General features: G+C 37.4%; 1 protein-coding gene across 2 annotated transcripts in view; it reads left to right on the top strand.

The window, feature by feature from the left end:
- The first annotated feature begins 917 nt into the window (after positions 1 to 917).
- cnih3 (cornichon family AMPA receptor auxiliary protein 3) overlaps positions 918 to 22357 on the top strand; it is a 30928-nt gene continuing 9488 nt past the window's right edge. For both annotated transcript variants that reach the window (XM_056269318.1, XM_056269317.1), the window contains exons 1-3: positions 918 to 1185; positions 7636 to 7704; positions 13053 to 13100. In XM_056269318.1, coding sequence (XP_056125293.1) covers positions 1108 to 1185; positions 7636 to 7704; positions 13053 to 13100 — 195 coding nt within the window. In that variant the 5' untranslated portion in view covers positions 918 to 1107. The remainder of the gene's footprint in view (positions 1186 to 7635; positions 7705 to 13052; positions 13101 to 22357) is intronic.

Genomic DNA, 22357 nt, shown 5'->3' with positions numbered 1-22357 from the left:
ACTTATGCACTGATTCTTGAGTAGCCTAGGTTATGGAACAAAACAGGCAAATCGGTGGGGAAAGTTTATGTATTAAATATAATTATCCTAAGTGAGTGGTGTTTCTAAACTCAATGGCGATGAAATCGGGAACATGGACAGTCAGGATGTGGACTGACTTTGATATTAACTCGTTTTATAAATATCTGACGGTGTTATTTATTGCAGAGAAACCTTATAAAAGAGGAATATTTTTAAAATGAACCTCTTCCTTCTGTCAGGACATAACTTTGCGATTCTTTAAAAGATACACTATAGGCTTATATATTTCTGTTTATATTTTGAAGAAGCCTACATGAGTTATGGCGTGACAGTTGGTTTTAGGCGTAGTGATTGATAATGCCATAATTGTGATGGAATGGAATGGGAGGCTACATTGTAATTTAATCTAATTAATTTCAACGTGTAAATATGGCTGTTTAAAGTAGGAAAGTAACGTGGGACATGCTTTTGACCCAGTGTATGATTATGAGAGAGAGAGAGAGAGAGAGAGAGAGAGAGAGAGAGAGAGAGAGAGAGAGAGAGAGAGAGAGAGAGAGAGAGAGAGAGAGAGAGAGAGAGAGAGAGAGAGAGAGCTCTTTAAATCCACCTGTTAGCCAGCATATTCTTGCGCCTTCAGTTTAGGAAGGTGAACTGATCGCCAGGACCGTGTGTCAGTGCATTAACTCAAATTTCTGCATTTCCCAAATCCTCACCGCACAAAATCTCCATCTTTAATGGACTATCCATGCCGACGACACCATATGGGAAAATATTAACGCACAATTTGCTTAACCGTCCACAAATGCCTTGATCTCGCAGGGACTTCGCTACACTGCTGCAACTCGCGCAATATCGACGCACCACTGGACTTTTTGTTATTATTATTATTCATTCATTCGTGAATATGGCAAAGCGATCGCAGTGAACTGTAGCCGAGGTTTGCAACACATTGTTGCAAATATTTTGATGAAGAACATGATGCTCTCCCTCTCGCGTGCCCCGTAACTGCTTCCATTCATTCAGTCCAGTTTGGCGCTGAGCACCGTCTTCTCTCCTGGAGATTTTCCTTTCAGTTTCCTCTCAATAATGTTCACTTTCGCTGCCTTTTGCTATATGCTTTCTCTTGTCCTCTGTGCTTCTCTCATCTTCTTCGCGATCTGGCATGTAAGTGTTTGCATCTTTGACGTGCTTTGTGAAAATATATTGCTGCAGGATGGCATGCATGTATTAGAGCAGGGGTTGCTGATGCATCAGACAAAACTGTCCATCACCTGATCAAAGCATCCTTGGCATTATGAATGTCTCCGACATGTCTTACATCACCAAACTAAGTGATCATTTGGGTGTCCATTGATTGTGAATTTCAGACTCGGGTGACAACATTGGCGCACATCCTGGCTTGGTGGCAGCAGCTTGTGTCAGGGAAGTCTTTTGCACACCTTTCGTGGGTATTCCCACCACTCCAATGACCAAAGCACCTTTGTGGGTTGTTTCAGATCCTTTTTATCCGTACAGATTACATTTCAGGAGCTCCGTACCTGTGTTAAACCCCCGTAGTTCAACTGTGGAAGGCAGCAGTTTGTGCCTGACCTGTTTTGATGTTGCACTGTCCTTTATGTCTGTGCACTTTATGCAAGGTGTAACACTTTTTTTTCCTTGAGGAAAACTGCATCAAAGCACTTGCTCACATTCATAGCACCGCAAGACTGCTCTAGATTTGGGTCAGCACAGTCGTTTGCCCTAGGCTTGCTTTTGCATAGCAACAGACATTATAGCCCCAAGGGTTAAATAAGGGGTAATTATGAGCACATCACATTTGACCCAGACCTTTTAGTCAGACATCAACAAACTCAATCTATTTCCAATATTCCTAAAAGTGTCCTTCATGTTTTCTAAAAGAAGTTCCTTTTATTTGTCAGTTATTGCATGAGGAAGGCAGGAATGCCGTCCTCAGCAGTTTCAGCTTTTGAATCTTTAATAGACTTAATTCGATCGGCTCACAATGGAAAAATCCTGACACGTCGATCCCCTTTCACATCTGCAAATTGAATGCGTTTTACACTTTAGGTTATGATTGTTGGTGTTCAGTGTACAGTTTGTTTTGATGCAGTTTTTGTGTTGAATGCACTGAATCATGCATATTCTTTTAAGCCATGTTGGAATGGAGGATGTCACCCAGACATCAAAGAGAGCAGCTCCTGATTTAAAAAGAACTTGTTATCATAAAGTCATGGTTGTTGACTTCCTGGACATTAAGACATTATGACTATGGTAGCAGCAAACACAATAAGTTAAGAAAACCTTATCATACGGGTTTTCTATAGTTTAAGGGGTTTGTTGCAACCGGACCCATGAACATTAGTTGGTCCTTCAGCCAACATCCTGAAGGTGTTGTAAGTGATGTTTTTTTTTGTTTTGTTTTTAATAATACACATACATTCTTATTTATACATGCATTTATAAATTCTTAATGGCTGATGGCACCACACAAACACACACAATCCCAAGAGACTATCTTGAGCTGTAGTGTGAAAAGCAGCAGACAGGCACAATAGCCTTGAAAGTACATTTCATGCTTTTAAGAGTCCTCTACAAAGTCACTGGCAATACATCTACTATTATTTGTGATTTATTTATTGCGTGCAAAAAGTTTTATTTGGTTAGATTTCCCTATTGTTCAAAAGTTTTGGGTAAAAAATTTTTTTTTATAGAAATGAATGCATTAATACATTGTGACATTAAAGACATTTCATGCATTTTCTGTAAAGCTGCTTTGAAACAATGTGTTAAAAGCGCTATACAAATAAATGTGAATTTAATTTAATTATAATGTTTCAATACATTTCTATTTCAAATAAATACTGTTCTTTTGAACTTTCTATTAATCAAAGGATTTTAAAAAGGGAATCATGTTTCCCACAAAAATATTAGGCAGCAATATTAATAATAAGAATTGTTTCTTATGTCCACCAAATCAGCATAATATAATGATTTCTGAAGGTTCATGTGACACTGAAGACTGGATTAATGACTGCTGAAATTTAGCTGTTTTGTTTTTACTGTATTTCTATTCAAATGAATGCAGCCTTGGTGACCATAAGAAATGTCTCTTAAAAACTTTTGAATGTCCCCAAACTTTTGAACAGTAGTACATGGCTACTTTTGTATGGCCATCAAAGGAGAGGCTCTTTGTCCCCAAAATGGTGTAGTTACAAGCAGGGGTTAATGGGGCCAACCTAGCTATTAGAGAAACTACTATATCCAAATAGAAAATGCTTTCTGCCTTTTATGTTTTTGCGTTTGGTGACTTCAGGTTGTCTGACAAGAGAAAAAAGGGCTGAATCCGAAATCGCCCCCTTAGCCCTGGCCTCAATCACTATTCCCTATGTTAGTCCACTAATACAGTTCACTTAAAGGAGTGAATGAAACATCGGCTGTACACTTGTTATTGCGGTGCAATGTATAGAATGAGTGCACTCAATAACGTCCACTATGGTTTCGGACAGCACTACAAATGGCTGTCCCCTCGAATAATGCCCTATTCGAGGGTATAGGGAGCGATTTCGGATTCAGCCAAGGTCTGTGGTTAAAAGACCAAAAAAGAATTCAGGGATGGATGGGCAACATCAGTTATTATATACCGCTAAATAAATATACCGCTGTCCTGTAGAGTTTAGCTCCAACCCTGATAAAAAAAACCTCACCTGCCTGTAGCCTGTAGACATTAGCCCCTTTCACACAGCAATACCGTCAAATTACTGTAAAATTATCAGAATGACTTTACCGGTAAATACACAAATATGCTGTTCACACAAGCTACGGCATTCTGGATTTTTACCGGTAGAGACTATTCACACATCAGCACCAAAATACCAGTAAATTCTGTGAAGTCAGTCATTGGAAATGATCTTTAAACGCTGCGCCGTTGTCTTTATTTGCCCACCTGAGGAGAACGTTTTAGTTTCACTGTCCAATTTGACAAAACATTTTGACTTCTAATTGACAGGCATAAGGGATGATCAAACAGAACATGTTTTGCTCTTAAAAACACGAAACACGCATAATAGTAGTTATCCAACTGCAGAGCCGCAATACTTGATGAATGGAAAAGAAGGCTGCGTCTCGAGTGCGACACGTTGAAAAAGCTGGCCCAAAGAAAACTTCTTACGCCAGCGTGTTCTGGCTCGTACGTGCTCATACCGATAATCTTCATTCTGCATTCACACAGCGCATCATACCTGTAATTTACTGGTAATGTTAATGTTACTTCTCTTACTGGTAAATTGCCAGAACTGATATAGGCCTACCGGTATTTTTGAAAAGGTCGTGTTCACACATGATCTATTAACGGTGTTGTGCCTAATTTCGACCCCCTGCCAAATCATTACCCCCCTCGTTGAAGTCAGTACCTGATTGCCTAATCCCAACCCCGGCCCTAATCCTAACCCCTCCCCCACAACTAATCCTAAAGCTACCAATGCTAAGGGGGTAATAATTTGGCGGGGGTCGAAATTCGGCACAACACCGGTAATTTACCGTTAATTTACCAGTAAAGACTGAATGTGTGAAAGGGGTTATTGATTAGTTTGTTCAGGTGTGTTTGATTGGAGCTATACTCTCCAGGACCGACATTGTCCATCCCTATCTACTTTTCTAGTAAAACTAAACACTTTTTTAGCACCACTCACTGCACATTTCATTTTTTAATAATGTCGCAAAAATCACTAGTGGCACCAATCAGAATTGCCTAATAAATGCATTTTTTTCAAACACAGCTAAGTCTATCTTTCGTTATCTCAACTAAGATTAGGAGCACAGCAGAATCTGTCTGTTGTCCTTTTCAAAGAAATCCTGTTTAACCGTCTAAAGGGAATCCTAATCTGCATATTTCCCCTTGTGTGTTATTCTACATCTGAGGGGAAATGATCCCCACATTAGCTTAACTAACTCAGAGAGTCAGAAGCTCCCTCAGCAGATGTTTCGAGTACACTTTCACAGCCAGTGGAAACCAACACATTAGTGCCCACAAAACGCCTGCCAAAGATGCACAGTTTAGAACAGTATTTAACAGATTATCTGTGAGTGCAGTGGTGCGTTCATCTGTGAAGGGTTGAATGTATTATTGAGATGTATAGTGGTCGTCCTAATTGTGGCAAGTTTAATTCAGTAATCCTGCAAACTACTACGACAAGCTCTTGTTCAACATCGAAGGACACCTTATTTATGCTACACGTTGAACTGCACCCGAATGTTCTAATATCCTATTGTTAAAACAAGTAAAAGTAAGATAAAACAGCCCGTTCTCATCCCAAGGCGTCATCTAACTGACGCTTTTGACCATGCGTCAACATGCCGACGCACATGGTACCCCTTAAGCGTCAATATGAGACGCGCCTCCTAGTGGTCTAACACTAACCCTACCCCAGACCTAAACCTACCCATAACGGAAGCGTCATCTAACTGACTCTAAAGGGTGCCATGTGCGTCGGATTTAGACGCATGGTCAAAAGCGTCAGTTAGATGACGCCCGAGGATGAGCGTCTCATATTGACGCTTAAGGGGTACCATGTGCGTCGGCATGTTGATGCATGGTCAAAAGTGTCAGTTAGATGACGCCTTGGGATGAGAATGTGTTGGATAAAAACACATTTTCTGAGGCAACCATGCAATTTTAGCTTGCTTCTACAAGTCTGTGAGCTCTTTTACTGTGACTTGTGATTCATGGTATGAATCGCTTGTACCTCTCTCTATCGCGGTACCAGGGAAGCTACCAAGCAAATTTACTACATCAGAAATGCCATACATATGGAACTGGTTATGTGATACAAACATCAAATTGGTTTACAAATCTGTGGTAAAAGATGCACTATGGTAAAAGTGTTTTTGCAAAAATATGTGAGTCACGTTTCCAGTGAGCCTATGTTGGTTTACTGTAGCTTATGCAAGTTAGTATTACGGAAGGTCTCTAACCCCAAACCATGGGTAATACCACTAAGAGGATTTGTAAAGTTAATACTAACACAATTCTGGAAATAATAGGTATGGGGTCAGTGTTAGAGAATGAGGTGATGGATGAGGTCAAGCATGATAACATTTGTAGAGATTACAGCAGGCAATCCAGCAACAATCTATCATTTCTCACAGCCTGATTCCATTTTACTGACCGCAGCACAATGTGTTATAATCATGGATAAATATGAGAGTGTTTATGAGGAAATAATTTCGAATTATTTTAAAAAATCTGCACTGAACCATTTACTGAGCAAAAATTACCATTCTTTCACATAAGTATGTTTATATACAGTACAGTTCTGCAGTCAGCTTAGCTCTTTTCAGTAGCGTAATCCCCAAATGGGTATACTGATGTCACATAGGGAACAAAACAGCAATGTTTCCACATGGATGCATTATGCACATGTTACATTCTTTGTTGGTTGTCTTTTTTAGTAACATGGCTTTGTGAATGCATCTTGCTCACACAGTAGAAGACATGCAACTTATGCAGGGACATTTTGAATTTATTACAACTATGATTAAAATTCACATGCTGCTATCAGGTTTAAACCCGGCCTTATTTTAAATTAACCTGTTTTAAGTGGTTTTTAATGCTTCATCAACATTAAGAGAAGTGTTCAGTTATTTATTCCACTTGTGTTGTTTCTATGGTTCAATGATCCCCCTTTCGTGGTGCAATGTGATTATTATAGGATGGCCAGATTTAAAACTGTTTATGTAATGCATTTTTTATGTAGCAATTCTCGGTAACGCTTCCTTTTACAGTACAGTACTTATGTGTACTTACAGTGTACTTACCTAGAAAGTACTGGCTAATATAAGGTAAGTACATAGGTTAGGGGTAGGTTTAGGGGTAGGTTCAGGGTTAGTATCTAGTTATTACCCAGTAATTATAATTACTATAATAAGTACATAGTAAGTACATGGGTAACAGGACTGTAAAAGGAAGCGTTACCCAATTCTCATGATAACTCAGATAACTCATTATCTGACAGCAGAGCAGAAAAGCTGTCAAAATCAACCCCTTTTACTGCTCATGTCGCCTACAGAACTGAAAGAGCATTTGGTATACTATGAGAGAGGCAGTGTGGGAAGGGAGGGCAGTTTGGTCTGTAACAGGGGAAATAAGCTTGTCTAATTTGATCTAACTTTAATAGGCTTCTCCTGCCTTGTGCATGTGCTATCGCCATAAGGCACCACAAGACCCTTTTTGCTCTAATGCATTAACTAAAGGGGATAATTTTATATGCATTGGCAATCTATACAATTTTTGAGACATCAAGCACTTCCACCTGATGTAATGAATATTCATGATATATTCAAGATTTCGCTGAACTCAAGATTAAAACAGTCACATTATGACTCGTGTATAAATATATAAACTTTGTCAATATGAATATGTATATATATATTATAATTAATAATACACAATATATTTTAGTCAGCTCTACTTATACTTTATAACAATGAAATGCTGAAATAACGGAGGATACATCTGAACAAAAGAGCATGTATCCTCGAAGATCGCGCAAACGCTGCAAATCCATGCGTCTAGGCTAATGATAATGGTCGTGTTTCTTTTTTTCTTTGGGTTTTCAGATAACAGCCTTTGATGAGCTTCAGGCAGACTTCAAGGTGCCGATCGATCAGGGCAATCCACTTCACGCGGTAAGTCATGCAAATAATAGACTTGATCATTTGATTCATTGCCCTTTCCTGCACTTTCACAGACATAAATGTGTGTGTGTGTGTGTGTGTGTTTATTTGTTTATGGTGGGAATATATTTTAGCAAGCCCTCTGATCTTTTGCAGGCACCAGGTGTGTTGCCTACCCCAAACTCGGAAACATTTCCTGTCATCCGCAGCATTGCATGAATAATCCATAGAGCAGCTGTCTATGTGTTGTCTTTCCTCTGCTGGAGGCCCTGGCAGCTTTTATCTCACTAATTAATTCAAAATGAGGCAACTTTTCCAGCTTTTTGGTTACACCAACTGTTATCCAAAAGTTTAGAACAACATTGTCATTCTAGATGCCAGCATTGCAGAATAATTTACATGTGTGCACTTCATAACTCGCCAGGCTGTTGTGACAGAAAACAAATCAAGAGGCAATGGCGGAGGCGAATGCAGATATTTTTGGACTTTGTGTCAGAAAGTCTAATTCAGAATAGGGCACCGTGATGTGTAGACAAAGTATCTGAGTCACGTATCTGTTCCGCTCAAAACTTCTGTTGTCGTAGTTTATTGCTGTCTTCCCAACAAAGTGTCAAAGTAAGAGATACACGCTCTATATGTCACCCACCCCTCTGTCAGACTGGAGGGAATGGAGGATCTGGAAGGTGGGGGGTGCTAAAAGATTGATGGCCTCCTAGCTGATCTCACCACCCAGTCAAGTCAATCTCACACCCTGCCTGGCTAATTGGTGGCTTCTGTCAGTCTTCAGCTGGGAGGAAGTCAGGACTTCATCCTGTGATTCTCATTGGAGCTCCCCTTATGACTCTAGTCTACACAGTAGTGCTGCAGTCACTGTTTTCAGTCTCTCAGGCTCCTTTTACACCTGCCATTAATGTGCAGAAATTTGTTTCTTAATCAGTATTTCTTAAGTCTGAGAATTAATTCACGCAATTAATACAGCATTTTTATTTTGAGGCTACGCTAATGTTTTTTTCTCCCTAATTTCCTTTGGCTAGTGTTAAATGCTATTTGTGTTGAAAAAAAGGATGGTACGCATTTATATCAGCCATGCTTGAATGGCTATAAATACTTCTTTCTCCATTTTATCCTCTGAAATTGCACACACAAAAAAACAGTTAATAGCAGGATCGATATCACTACTGGTATTGGTATCGATATTGAATTAATATTCAGTAATATAATCGATTTAACTGCACTGACACTGTAAGAACACAATTTAAACTGGATTGAGCTGGATAATGACACTAACTTTACAACATTGCCACTGTTTTTGAACAGAATTTGAATTAACATTGAACTGACTTAAGCTGAAAAATGACACTATTGTCTTCTTTAGAGCTGCTTATAGCTGAATTGGACATGTTTCAAAATCGATTAACTTTACAACTTTGACCGTTATTGAAGGGAATTTAAACAGCATTGAACTAAACTGACTTGAATAATCACATTTATGATTATTGGCGAGCTGCTTTATGGCTGAAATGAATCTAGTTCTAATGAATTTTAAAACATTATTTTCCTGTTTATTAATGTGAAGATAATGTGATAATTTGTTATATAAATAAAGTGTTATGTAAATAAAGGTTTTATTTAAATTTGAGGATTCAATGTGCAATTATGATTACAGATTTAAACGTTGGAATGCGACTGAGATTAATTAATTAATCACAGAAAACTGTCATTACTTTTTGTTTACTCGAATCACAACCCTAGAACCTTTGTCTTGTTTTCCAGTAAATAATATCTAAACCCTTGAAACAAGATATATTAACTTGTGAATCAAAACTGCTAAGGATATTAGCGTAAGACAGAATACATCTTGAATTGTAATTTTTTTCTTACCCCATTTGGCAATTTTGGAAGCATAAAACAAACATAATTTAGTGAGGTTTAAAAGTTTTAAAATTTAATGTCTCTGATAAATCAAAGAGCGAGAGCTAGCAGAACCGTCACATTTAACTGTCCTTGACTGCCCGGCTAATTCTATGAAGGCATTCCAGACGTAATTCTCCAGCAATTAAACACTTCTGATGCTATTCATTTATAAGATGCTCTAATAATCCTTGATGAGTTTTCTTTATGTGTTGAAACGAGGCATCCTTCATGTTAACATTATGTGCTCATTAGACAGAATTTGTATCTGCTGTGCTATGATGTGCTCAAGCTTTTAACATTTTATCATGCTATGTAGACATCACCACACATGTGGCTGATTTCAATGTAAAACAACACTAAACTAGAGCTATCATTATGTTGCTTGCATGACGGCAAGAGTTTTATGATCCAGATGTTTGTCAGCATGCACAATATGACCAATCCAACACATCAGCTCTGTTTATATATATATATATATATATATATATATATATATATATACCTCCATACACGTAATCCAAAACAACATTCAGTACATTAAAGCTATACATTTTCCCAAGTATATGTGATCCCTGTGAATCAAACCCATAACTTTGACGGCGCTAAGTTTTACCAGTTGAGCTACAGGAGCATTGCTAAAACATTATCTAACTGTCTAATTCAGAGCTTATGGTAACAATATTACCTAAAATGTCCGCCTTAGTAGAGGTCACACAACCCTCCTCAGGGCCCACTTTGAATTGGATACGGATGGTCCCTTTGGGGTCAAATATCATCTGTTACTCTCCATACCACTCAATTAGCTGCATGATCTGAGCAGCAAGTCTGACCATTTTACTCTGGCATTGAAACATGAGAGAGAGAGAGAGAGAGAGAGAGAGAAGAGAGAGAGAGAGAGAGAGAGAGAGAGAGAGAGAGAGAGAGAGAGAGAGAGAGAGAGAGAGAGAGAGAGAGAGAGAGAGAGAGAGAGAGAAATGAGGGGTGCTTCAACAAACATAGCAAAGCTCTTATATTTTTGCTTTGGGTCAGGGCCCATATTTTACATTAGACAAGCCATCTTTTATTTATATAAAACAATTGACAATTTTGGATTGTAGCAAAAACTCACTGCATGTGAACCCCTATTTAAGGAGGTCTAGGTCATATTTTAGTAAAAAAAAAAAAAATCTTTATTTTTCCATGTTTTGTTCATGATTTTATGAAGGAATGCAAAGCAGGACCAAAATAGTATGAGTTTGTTCAGATGCTCAGCTTTTGATCACATCTGTTGATGCTCTTTTCTATGCCATTATTATTGGTATGCTGAATATTATTTGCACATCATCAGAGATTCAGACTCAGTTCTGCTTTGTTTGCATTTGTATCTCCGTCAAGGATTACCGTATGTTGCAGATTCTATGGCTCAAGAACATTATGATCTTGCTGCTGTATTGACTCTCTGTCCTGTATTTAATATATTGTTTACTGTATGCAAGCACTTGTCAAGCAGAATTTGTGCTGACGAATATTTCAAAGGGAGCTGAGTCTAATTGCCTGCTAATTAAAAGTGCTGATATGGCTGCAGTTATCTCCAGTCGCTATGGCTGCCAGTGGAATATATTTGCATGCTGTTGTTGAGGAGTGGAATGGTGTGAAAACAAGTCCTAAGCAAATTGTGGATGAACTAAAATGAAGTGCGGTCCAAAAATAGTCAGAGTTCTGTCTAACTTTCATGGATGTTTGGTGTAATCTCTGAAACACAGCTGCTGAAACAAGACAGTGGGGGGGTTGTCAATCCAAAGCCTTAGAAAAAACAGTTGAAACTGCACCGAAGAAACTTTTGGAAAATAGCTGCATATATTACTTTTTCTTTTATTTCTTTTTTTTCACCAAATTCAGCAAACAGAAGCATCATGGCACTTTTGTGCCAGTGGATTTTGAATTATTTGTATCTTTGAAAAATATATTGTTAGATTATAGTAAAAAAAAGTTTAAATAGCCTACATCAATCTAATTTATAATATAATATATAATAATTATATATAGTATTACATATAATTATGTTGTTATATTATTGCAAGATCTTTGTAGTTTGTTTAAATATATTATTATATTATATTATAATACAGATTAATATAGTTAAACAAACAAACTTTTTTACTTCGATATATATTATATTACATATTATTTGAGCCTGGACATGTCTTTTATTAAATAAGCAATTAAGCAATTAAAAAATAAATCTCTAATGTGTTATCTTGCATAGGGCACCACCAAGTGAGACAGGACTTCTATTGCTGCCTCTCAAGAAAAACAGGTTCATGACGCCCCTGTCTGCAAATTATTTGTACATGTAAAAAAAATAAAACATTTACTAGAAAATAAGAATATAGCATCATCTTTAGTTTGTATGTGTGACTAAAGTGACTAACAAGGCCATTCTTGCTGAGAAGGAGTGTTGTAGTGGTCACTATGGGTGGCTCTGTGTATTAGTGAATAACAGTACATTATTTACAAGTGCAGGCTAGTAGTATAAATAATGCATTGTGTTGAATGAAGTTAAGTTGAAATGTTAAAAAATGGCAATAAAATATGTATGTTTAGTCTTCATTACTGCAGAAAACAACATCTTTGCACTTCTTGCCAAAGGGCATGAGAATAGGGCTCTTTTAGGCAGTGCGGCCATTTTTCTTCTGTGTCACTCATGTAAGATTTATTTGTGCCAAACATACATCCACACATGGCTCCCATTGAGTTCTGCTTCTTTTTGTGCCTCAAATATGAAAAATTATTCCATAGTGCATATAGAGGGGAAAAAACTGCATGCAGAGAAAGTAAATTATTGGTGCAAAAAAAAAAAAGAAGGAAACGTTAGCCTGATTTGAATCAGCAGACCATGCATTCAAATCTCTGTTGAATTAGATTGAATCCATTGCACACATGTGATTAAATGATAAAGCACTGACTTTACTATGTCTGGGAGTGTGAATATCAAAATAGATTTTGGAACATTCTCCCTTGAGAGTATTGCCACTTTTCCCGACCCCCAAAACGTACGTTTGGATGGAATCACCATATGCCACTTTCACATGCCATTAAAAAATCTCCCTGCTGTATTTTCCACCTCTTGGCTGTTGTTTTTCTAAATGAAAGTCCCTTGATGTCCTTGCCAGTGTACAGTGCTCTATGATTCTGCAAGGGAACATTGGCCAGGAGCTACAGAAAACACGAGCCTTAGGCAGCAAAACCAACCACTGTCACGTATGAATGCATATACACTCATGGATATTTTAGGAAGTTAAAATCATGGAAGTTAAAATCTAAAAATCCACCCTACTCCTGCTTTTTTGATGCATCACATCAACTTTTTTTTATCAAATTAAGGATGTGGCCTTCATAGTTTTGTCCTTGAGACTGGCGTTTTAGGTGTTATAGGAGATTTAACAGATCTTTATTTCTTTTAACAGCGTGAAAGGCTGCGGAATATTGAGAGGATCTGCTGCCTGCTGCGAAAGGTATGTAACGTTTGTCTTTATCTGTGGGGAATTTAAAAGTTCATTGGAAAACCCATATTGATTGACCACGTTTGCAGTCGAGGTGACATGTACTGCATTTTACGCTTACTTAGATCCAAAAAGAATTTGTTCTGGAGTCTGTGATGAATGAGGTCCAATTTTATCGATGGCACTTTCTATGTATTCTAAGGGCCAGCTCACACAGAATGCGTTTTTGCTGTTAAAAACTTGTTAAAAGTTAAAAGTTATTAACTTGAGCGCCTTTAAACTTTAATTTAGAATGCCTTGTCATGCGGGAGGGGCTGCAAAAGACACGAGCACAACGGTTAAAGACGTCCGTCTACCACTTTTTTGGTAGTAGCACAGTGGAATGGAAAAACGTATTCTACTGTATGTAAATCACCCCTAAAGCCCCGTTCACACTACACGCGACTTTGCCGCTGCAAGTCGCCAGTCGCTGGCGATGAGGTCGCTAGTGGGCGTTCCCACTACTGGTTGACTAGTATGACATCCAAAAGACAGCGAATCAGCTTTCTTGCCGCTAAAAAAACACAATTTCTGGAGGGAAAATACTAAATATAAATATACTCCGTACATAAAAACGTCTGTAGTGAAGCATGAAGATGAACGAGACACAGAAGTCGATTTTTCTCGTTGCGGCCGTTTATCTACGGCATAAGCGCAAACGCCGGTCTATCTGGGTTCACGAGACCATTCGGGCTCGGAGACAGCACGGCGAGTACCACCGGCTGGTGCAGGAACTGCGGCTGGATGAAGTCCGGTTCCAGCAGTACTTCAGGGGCTGAGGAGAAGGATCACGTGCGCTCCACTCCTATTGGTTGTCGCTCGCGAAAATCGCTCTTCATTTGCATGAAGTTAAACATTTCTCAACTTTGTCGCGTCGCCAGACACGCCCCATCTAGTCGCCAACGGTCGCTGTCGCACGTGTCGCCGGAAGTCGCCCGCACACCATTGAAATGAATGGTATCGCGTCGCTTGGTCGCGTGTAGTGTGAACGGGGCTTTAGGCTTTACCTTTCATTATTATATTATATTATATTATATTATATTATATTATATTATATTATATTATATTATATTATATTATATTATATTATATTATATTATATTATATTATATTATATTGCAACGCATTCTCATCCTTTGGCGTCATATAGGTGACGCCATATGACATTTCGTCGAAATCTTACGCACATGGCATCCTTTAGCGTCAATATAACACGCACAGTTATGGGTAGGTTTAGGTCTGGGGTAGGGTACGGTTCTGACGCCTTGGGATCTGCGTCTCATATTGACGCTAAACGATGCCATGTGCGTTGGATTTAGACGAGCGTCACCTGTATGACGCCTTAGGTTCTGCGTCTCATATTGATGCTAAAGGATGCCATGTGCGTAAGATTTCAACGAAATGTACAAAGAGTCACATGTATGACGCCAAAGGATGAGAACGGGCTGTATATTATGTTAGTGGGGTCCAAAAGTCTGAGACAATAGACAATCTGTATTTCAGAATTTTATCCTGTAAAGTTTCAGAATCTTTTTTTAATTATAACAACAACAACAAAAAAAAAACATCTTTCTAAAATGAAGAAGAAATATCTTGAAATTTCATGGTCAATAATCATATGTAACCTCATTAACCTCATTAACATGTGGTCTGATGTTCTTGCTTTCGTTCACAAGATGCTCTTTGGATCATTCTTAATTCATTTTGGAGAGCATCATAATCAGGTTTTACACAAACTTTTGGAGTCAGCTTGAACGTTTTGGCTAACATTATACTGAAAATATAATTTGAGTTTATTATTAGGAGTTTATTTATTTAAGCTTGTTAAAACTGCTAAATAGAAGCTTTTTGACACATCTCAGTTGTACCAATGATGACTTCTTAATAATCTGTGTTATTAAGGTGTTATAAAGTGTTTCCCAAACCCTTTTATTGTGAAACTGAAGGCATTGTAGGTGTTTGAACATTTGAATCTAAGCACTGTTACAGGGGGCCAGAACCAGTTTTGTTCCATATATATATTGTGCCAACATCAGCAGAACGCCTTCCAGCCGCCTTCATGAGTAATATGTCTCGTGGAATGAGGCTCGTCCGTGTGCAAGTGCACCTTGCTGAAAAGGTTTCTGCTGTCACTCGGTTTCACCTGACTGCAAATGTAAAAGAAAACACAGCCTGACAGAACCACTTATCCAAACAGTGTCCACAAGGGCTTCACATGTGCTTGAGCTGAATTGTCTGCAATTTTACAGACACACCATTTAAAAAATGGTTTACAACTCTAAATTGTGATTGAACAAGCCATGTTTAAAGCCATTGCTAGGTTTTAAAGCTTTGGAAAGGTGACGTCTATGCTGTTATTGCTGTTGCTTCTTTTTTCCCTTCCCTCTTTGTCTCTGTGTTGGGATCTTCATGCACATGGGGCATGTGGTTTGTCATTTATTATCATTATTAATTATCTTGGTTGTAAACACTTAGCTTAAGGCTCTTATCACACCCTAATGGGCCACAGTCTTTGCTTTGACTGACATGAGCACAATGATAATTTGTGAGAATCAAGCCAGACAGTAAATAAACAAAAGTTCATTTTTATTCTGAACAGGTAGTCCTAACAGTTGCGGAACTCGGCAAATAAGAGAGAATAAACGTACACATAGCAACGTTTTTGCTAGTGTGACAGTTTTATTGCCGAGTGCATCTGTGTATTGTGCATCTTTTCAGAATGAGACATTCAGTTATGCTCACAGGTATTCAGTGCTAGGGTGACAAATGGTAGCATTAGATCATTTATTTTCCCCCACTAAAGGCGCAGAGTATTTTTCACAGTCGGCAAACTAACATGCATGTTTTTCTCATTTTTGTTAGGCCGGTGTAAATGTCAGTCTTTGACATCTGTGTCATTTTGTGTGTATTCACCAAAACACACAGAGCATGAAATGTCTGGAAAAACAAGAAAGGAATGGTGGTTTGTTTGAATGACTTATGCTGAGTCACACAGAGCTTCTTTGCAAAGTGCCAGCATATTTCTAGACAACTGCTGCTAACGTCCTTTCAGGATCCATAATTCAGATACCGGGCACCAGTAATTTATACATATCCAGAGTGTATTTGCTTGTTTGTTTGCTTTTGAAAGAAGTCTCTTCTGCTTACCAACGCTGTATTTGTGTGATTTAAAATACGGTAAAGACAGCAATATTGTGAAATATTATTAGAATTTAAAATAACTTTTTGAAATATATTTTATAATGTAATTTATTCCTGTGCTTGCAAAGCTGAATTTTCAGAAGTCTTCAGTGATCCTTCAGAAATCATTCTAATGCTGAGTTCACACTGCACGATTTTCAAAGTAGTCAGGTCACTGTTCTTTTCACACTGTGTGATCTGGGGTAACATTCAGTTGCTGCTGTGTTCACACTACACGATTCACACTTCGCCAACAACTTCTGTCTGGTCCGCAAATTTCGTTTCACAACCAAACACGCGAGAAGTGATAAGGAAATAACGCAAGTCCAAGAAGCTTGAGATCCAAATTGCCTGTGCGTTGATTTGCAGCGAAAAAGGAGAAGAAAAAAATTGATTATACAGGAGGAAATGGTTCCAATGTGCTGCTGGTCAAGCAAATGTTTGTACTTTGTTTCTGTTTTAACTTTTATATAATTGTTGTAAAAAATTGTTGTTAAAATACTGATATTCTGGTCTATAACTCCTCCCCGAACATCCCGCTGCCCAGTATCTTGCTCTGTCATTGGCTGTAGGTCATCGCCGATGTAGTTTTCAGTCAGAACACATTCACACAGCAGGATTTTGATCTCAGATCGCGTCTTTGATAATTCACACTCTTTGATTGTCACTTGCGTGAACAAGCACCGATTTGCTTATGATTTTGGGCATTTGTCGGCAATCTCCCAAAACCTGTCGTCGAGCGAAAATCCGGCTTAAAATCGTTCAGTGTGAACTTGGCATAACATGCTGATGATTTCAAGAAACATTTCTTATTATTATCAATGTTGAAAATGGTTGAGTTGCTTAATATCTTTGTGGAAACCGGGATACTTTCTTCACACTTCTTTGATGAATAGAACACTTAAGAACAGCATTTATTTGAAATGGAAATATTTTGTAACATTATAAATGCCTTTACTATAACTTTTGATCAATTAATGTGTCCTTGCTAAATAAAAATATTAATTTCTTTCAAATAATAATCATAAAATCTACCTGACCCCTACTAACCATTTGACTAAATATTTAACAGTAGCCTATAGTGTTGCATTTTAGTGAAGTGAAATTGTTTCATAAAAAATCTACCTTGTATTTCTGCCAGAAAAATAAATAATGCTCTGAATAAATTGTAAATTGTATTTTCACCATTCATCATAGAATAAAACACTTGGCCTGTAGCCCAGTGGTGTTTTCTAGAAAATGTTCAATAATCTTTAACACAAATATATCATTTTGCACCCGTTTGAATAATAAATGGCTGAAAAGTTTTTACTTTCATGTCTGTCAAAGAATCAATAAGATAACTGCTCATAGTTTACTGTTCTATAAAACTGTTTTCAGTACAACACAATTCAGAACCTATAATTGTTTCATTTTACTGTCAAGTTCTGTCCCTGTGGTTTACCATCATTGTTTTGACCCTGTCTTTCTCTTAAGCTAAGCTTTTCCCTCTAACTCTGAAGGTCAAGGTCAATGTTCCAGCAGCCAATCAGAGCCGTCCACTGGGGGAGTGCAGCGTAATCCCCTATGGTTACCAACGCTGTGTGTTTGTTCTTCAAACGAGAAGCTACTTTTTGATGTTGCAGTACAAACGTTTCTGTCCTCTCATCACTCCACTTCACACTTGCATTCATCACCAAAGGCATTTGCTGAATTTTCGATAAATGGAAATGACAATGGTAGAGCTAAAAGGCAGAGAGGATCATTCATAAAAGACCTGTATGATATGCAGCAGCCCCTTTCTCTAGAAACTACCCTAATGATGTTTCCGGTACACAGGGATACACATATATTCGAGATATGACAGAGCATAAAACATTTAATAAGACTCTTTTGAACCCAGGTTCTGAGATCTGTTATGTTGGATCTTCTCAGAGGACCGCATTGAGACCCTTGCAATAGAGTGGAGCAGGGATGACATCAAAGTCTGGAAGACTAATTCGCCACTGGTTCCCTCGAGATTTTCCTATGGGGTTAAGGTCTGTGGTAAACATGCTTGAAGGTTTTGCGACAACATAAATTACACACCCATATAAAAACGCAAAGGAATTACAAAATGACTTTTTGACTGTTTTCAAATAGGTGGCCTGAACATTGGTTGGAAAAAAAAAATTTGTCCAGTTTCTTTTTATGAGGACATACTTGCACAGCTTACCCCGATCTACCCCATTCTCTGTGATTATGAAAGTGTTATAGTGATTATTTGAAAATGTTTCTTTTTAGATTTATACATCTTTATATTATAATAGTCGGCAGAAAAACAGACGTCAGCTTAATACAAAGTAAACATTTTCCATATATTATTTTAATAATTTGTTATAGCTTCAGTACAATGGCATCATCTTCAGTACTATTCTGCATCATTTCTATTATGGTGACAACATTTTCAGGCCAGATTCAGATCTACTTTTTCAAGCATAAGTCAGAAAGAAACCTCATCTCAGATTTGTAGACTGCTGAGTTTTGCCTCACACATACTTCAGTCTCTCCCTCTTATGACTTTTCCAAGCAATCCTTATCTCATCAGAGCAGGGAATGTGATTTTTCTTTTTCACACCCTACACGGATATACTTGGGGGCGCAGTAAGAAATACAGCCTCTGCCTGGAGCAAAAGCTCCATTTGCCTTCAAAGGGCTCAGGGCAGAGAACGAGGAGGGGGCTGTCTTGCAACTGCTCTCAGTCTCTTACCAAGCCAAAAGCAGTCCAGCCCTCATCAGACAGTTTAGTGCTGAGACTAAACTACTGCTGCCGAGGCGTAGCCTGTGAATGAATTTGCTTGAGCCGCCTAGATCAGTCGTGTGCAATGAAAAATGAAAACCTGCTTGGGAATTTATCAGCTCGAGATGTATATGCTAAACTCTTTTCAGAAAGAAAACCACAGTTAAAAATAAGCCTTTGTTATCAAGCCTCTTGTAGCTGCCCCCACGCTGCTGGAGAAAAGAGCATTCTCCTTTGTGGCTTTTAAAAATAGCAACATCTGGCTGGTAATCATACAGTATCTTGTCTCTTTATGCATCTTGTTAGGTCTGAGACTTGGGTGTGTAGGGGACAGCAGGGGCCTATTAGCCTGTCACCAGGCTCTGAGACAATGTGCTCTTATCAGAGGTGTGGCAGTTCATCTGCTGCTGCTGGTATAATTACTCTGCCGCTAAAAATCACAGTGTTCCACTATAACTTTCAATTAGTGTATTCCTTCCAGCTTGACGTCACTGTCTCTTACCCAAGGTTGACGAACATTTGCATGTTTATTGTAGTTTTTTAAGACTTTTTTTAAAGTGTTTAGAAATATTTTGTTTCTGCCTACACTGAATATTTTCCCATTCAAGTTTATAATTGATTATTCAATAAATTCATATTATTATACAGTATGTTTCTATGTACTGAAATTGTATTGCAGCGGTATAGAAACACAGCATAAGGTATTAGCTACTGAATTTTTTTATATTTTCTAAATTATTTTATTACTTGACTAATAAATAAATATATAACTAATAAATGACTAATAAATAAATAAAAATGTTATTTAAGCTTGTTATTTTATTATTCAGTTGTTTTTTATTATTATGTAATTTAAGGATATTGCAGTGTAGAAATACAGCATATTGTATTATTTGTTAATAATAGATATTATTAATGTTAACTTTTGGTTAACGTTACATGTTCAATAACCTTTCTCTTTCACATTCATGACTATTCAGTTTATTATGTATTATTTAATTGATTTATATTATTATGTATTGTTTTATTCTGACAGAAGGATATTGCAGGGTTGTAGAAATCCAGTGTAAAAATATATATTTTTATTTTGTTGCAACTGCTTTATAAAGCCTATACATAATAAATAAATAAATAAATAGGGTGGTGATGGCGCAGTGGATAAGACACATGCCTTTGGTGTGAGAGACCCGGGTTCGAATCCACTGCGAGACACCAATGTGTCCCTGAGCAAGACACTTAACTCCTAGTTGCTCCAGAGGCGTGCGACCTCTGAAATATAGCAATTGTAAGTCGCTTTGGATAAAAGCGTCAGCTAAATGAATAAATGTAAATGTAAATGTAAATATAATCTCTTAGTGCATCAGATATGACAGTGTTTCTGCTGGTAATCTTTCTGTTTTTGACCCTGCTTTATTTTGAATATGCTATTTTTATTTTTATTTTTTATTTTATTTTTTAGTCTGGAAGTGTGTATCTGTGCCATAACCTAATATTCAAAATGGTGATAATCACAGCCCAAATAGTTGAGCCAGTTCATATGCTATCCTGTCTCATGGGGATAGATGTTCTTTAAAGAGAAAATATGTATAATTCTATGCTGCAGTTAATTATTGGCTGCTGCTGGAAGAGCAAGGCAGTAATTGGAGACTATAGCGGCTATTCTGATCTACTAAGGCCGAGAACATTGTGCTGTTGCTAATCTGAGGGCACAGTCAGATTATCATTGTAATAAGTGAATATGAAAGGGAATGGTTCCTGAACATATTTGAATTTATTTATGGTTACAAGTACTGAATGTAGAACTATTCTCTCTATTCTTGTGGTCAGTCATCTAGGTATCAGTGGCTCTTGGCCATTTCTTTAATATATCTCCATTCTTAATATATATATATATATATATATATATAGTCAAGACACACTGCCTCATTAAAGAGATATCTACAGGTTTGGTGCCTGCTCCCTTTTGCACTAATGGTGGGAACAGAGGGTTAGAGAGCGAGTGAGGAAGAGAGAATGTGAAGGACACTCCACAGTAAAAAGCTCTCCGCCAAAGTAGACCTCTCATTAGGTGACATGATTCTGCAGCGGCTTGTGATTCCCATGGGAAGGCAAGTTTAAAAGTTATACTTAAAGCACTCAAAGCTTCTGGACTTCGGTCTGAGTGGTCCTCATAATTAACATAGCAATGGTGGAGAAACTAGCTCCTTCTGAATGGTTAAATGTGTGCATGAGAGGCTTCAATGTACAGAGTCAGCAAAATGCTGATATACAGCCAAAAAAGATTTTAAACCCATAAAAAACATAATATCTGAGATATGACAAAGTAAGTTTATTTAAATTATTGTTAACAATTTACAATAAGGTTTCATTTATTAACATTTGTATTAATTAAGACTGGACAATACTTCTACAGTGTTTATTAATCTTAGTTAATGTTAATTCCAACATTAACAAATACGTATTTAAAAAAATCAAAAGTTAATAGTTAACATTAGTTAATTGTTAACTTTAAAAAACTATATTTATTTTTATGAACTAACATTAACAAAGATTCATAAAGGTTGTAAAAATATATTGCTCACTAATACTGTAGTTCAAGATAGTGAAAGCTTTTACTAATATTAACAAAATGAGACCATATTGTAAAATGTTACCAAATTATCTTATTTTGCCTTTATTTTAACAGGAAATCATGTAAAGGGTGCTGTAGGTTTTTTTTTTTTGTTGTTGTTGTTGACTGTACTAAAGCATAAAAATACCATATGTTTGCAGATATTATGGAAACATGCTGTTCACATTCTTGTTTCTCCGAAAAACAATGCTGCAGCCAGTTATTATACTTCGAAATGTGCGTTCTATGTCGGAAAGTCTGTTTTTGCGTTGGTCTGTGTGATCCCGCACACAGCCAATTTACCCAATAGTATTTCGACACCCCAGGTTGCCAGTTGAACGCAAGCAAAAGAACTGGGTCAGAGATTGCAGATTCTACCCGACCTAAAAAGCCAAATTTTGAATTTGGACTGCAGTACCCATTTCAACCACTAGCTGTCAATATTACATACTGCACCTTTAAACAAGAATTTCTCCAGACAGGAATTTATTTACTTTGTATTACAATTGATGGCAGAATATGGCTTTATTTCTCCAGTTTTATATTTGTGACCCTGGACCACAAAACCATATGATATACATCATATGAAAGCTGAATAAATAAGCTTTTCATTGATGTATGGTTTGTTAGGATAGGAAATCGCCTTTAAAGTTGTCCATTTATGTTAAAGATGGTGCTGCA

This window comes from Rhinichthys klamathensis, unplaced genomic scaffold (genome assembly GCF_029890125.1).
Source record: "Rhinichthys klamathensis goyatoka isolate OS25496 unplaced genomic scaffold, OSU_Roscu_1.1 h1tg000281l_1, whole genome shotgun sequence".
Taxonomy (NCBI): domain Eukaryota; kingdom Metazoa; phylum Chordata; class Actinopteri; order Cypriniformes; family Leuciscidae; genus Rhinichthys; species Rhinichthys klamathensis.
The sequence above is the reverse complement of the archived record's forward strand: the minus strand, read 5'-3'. Positions and strand labels throughout refer to the sequence as shown.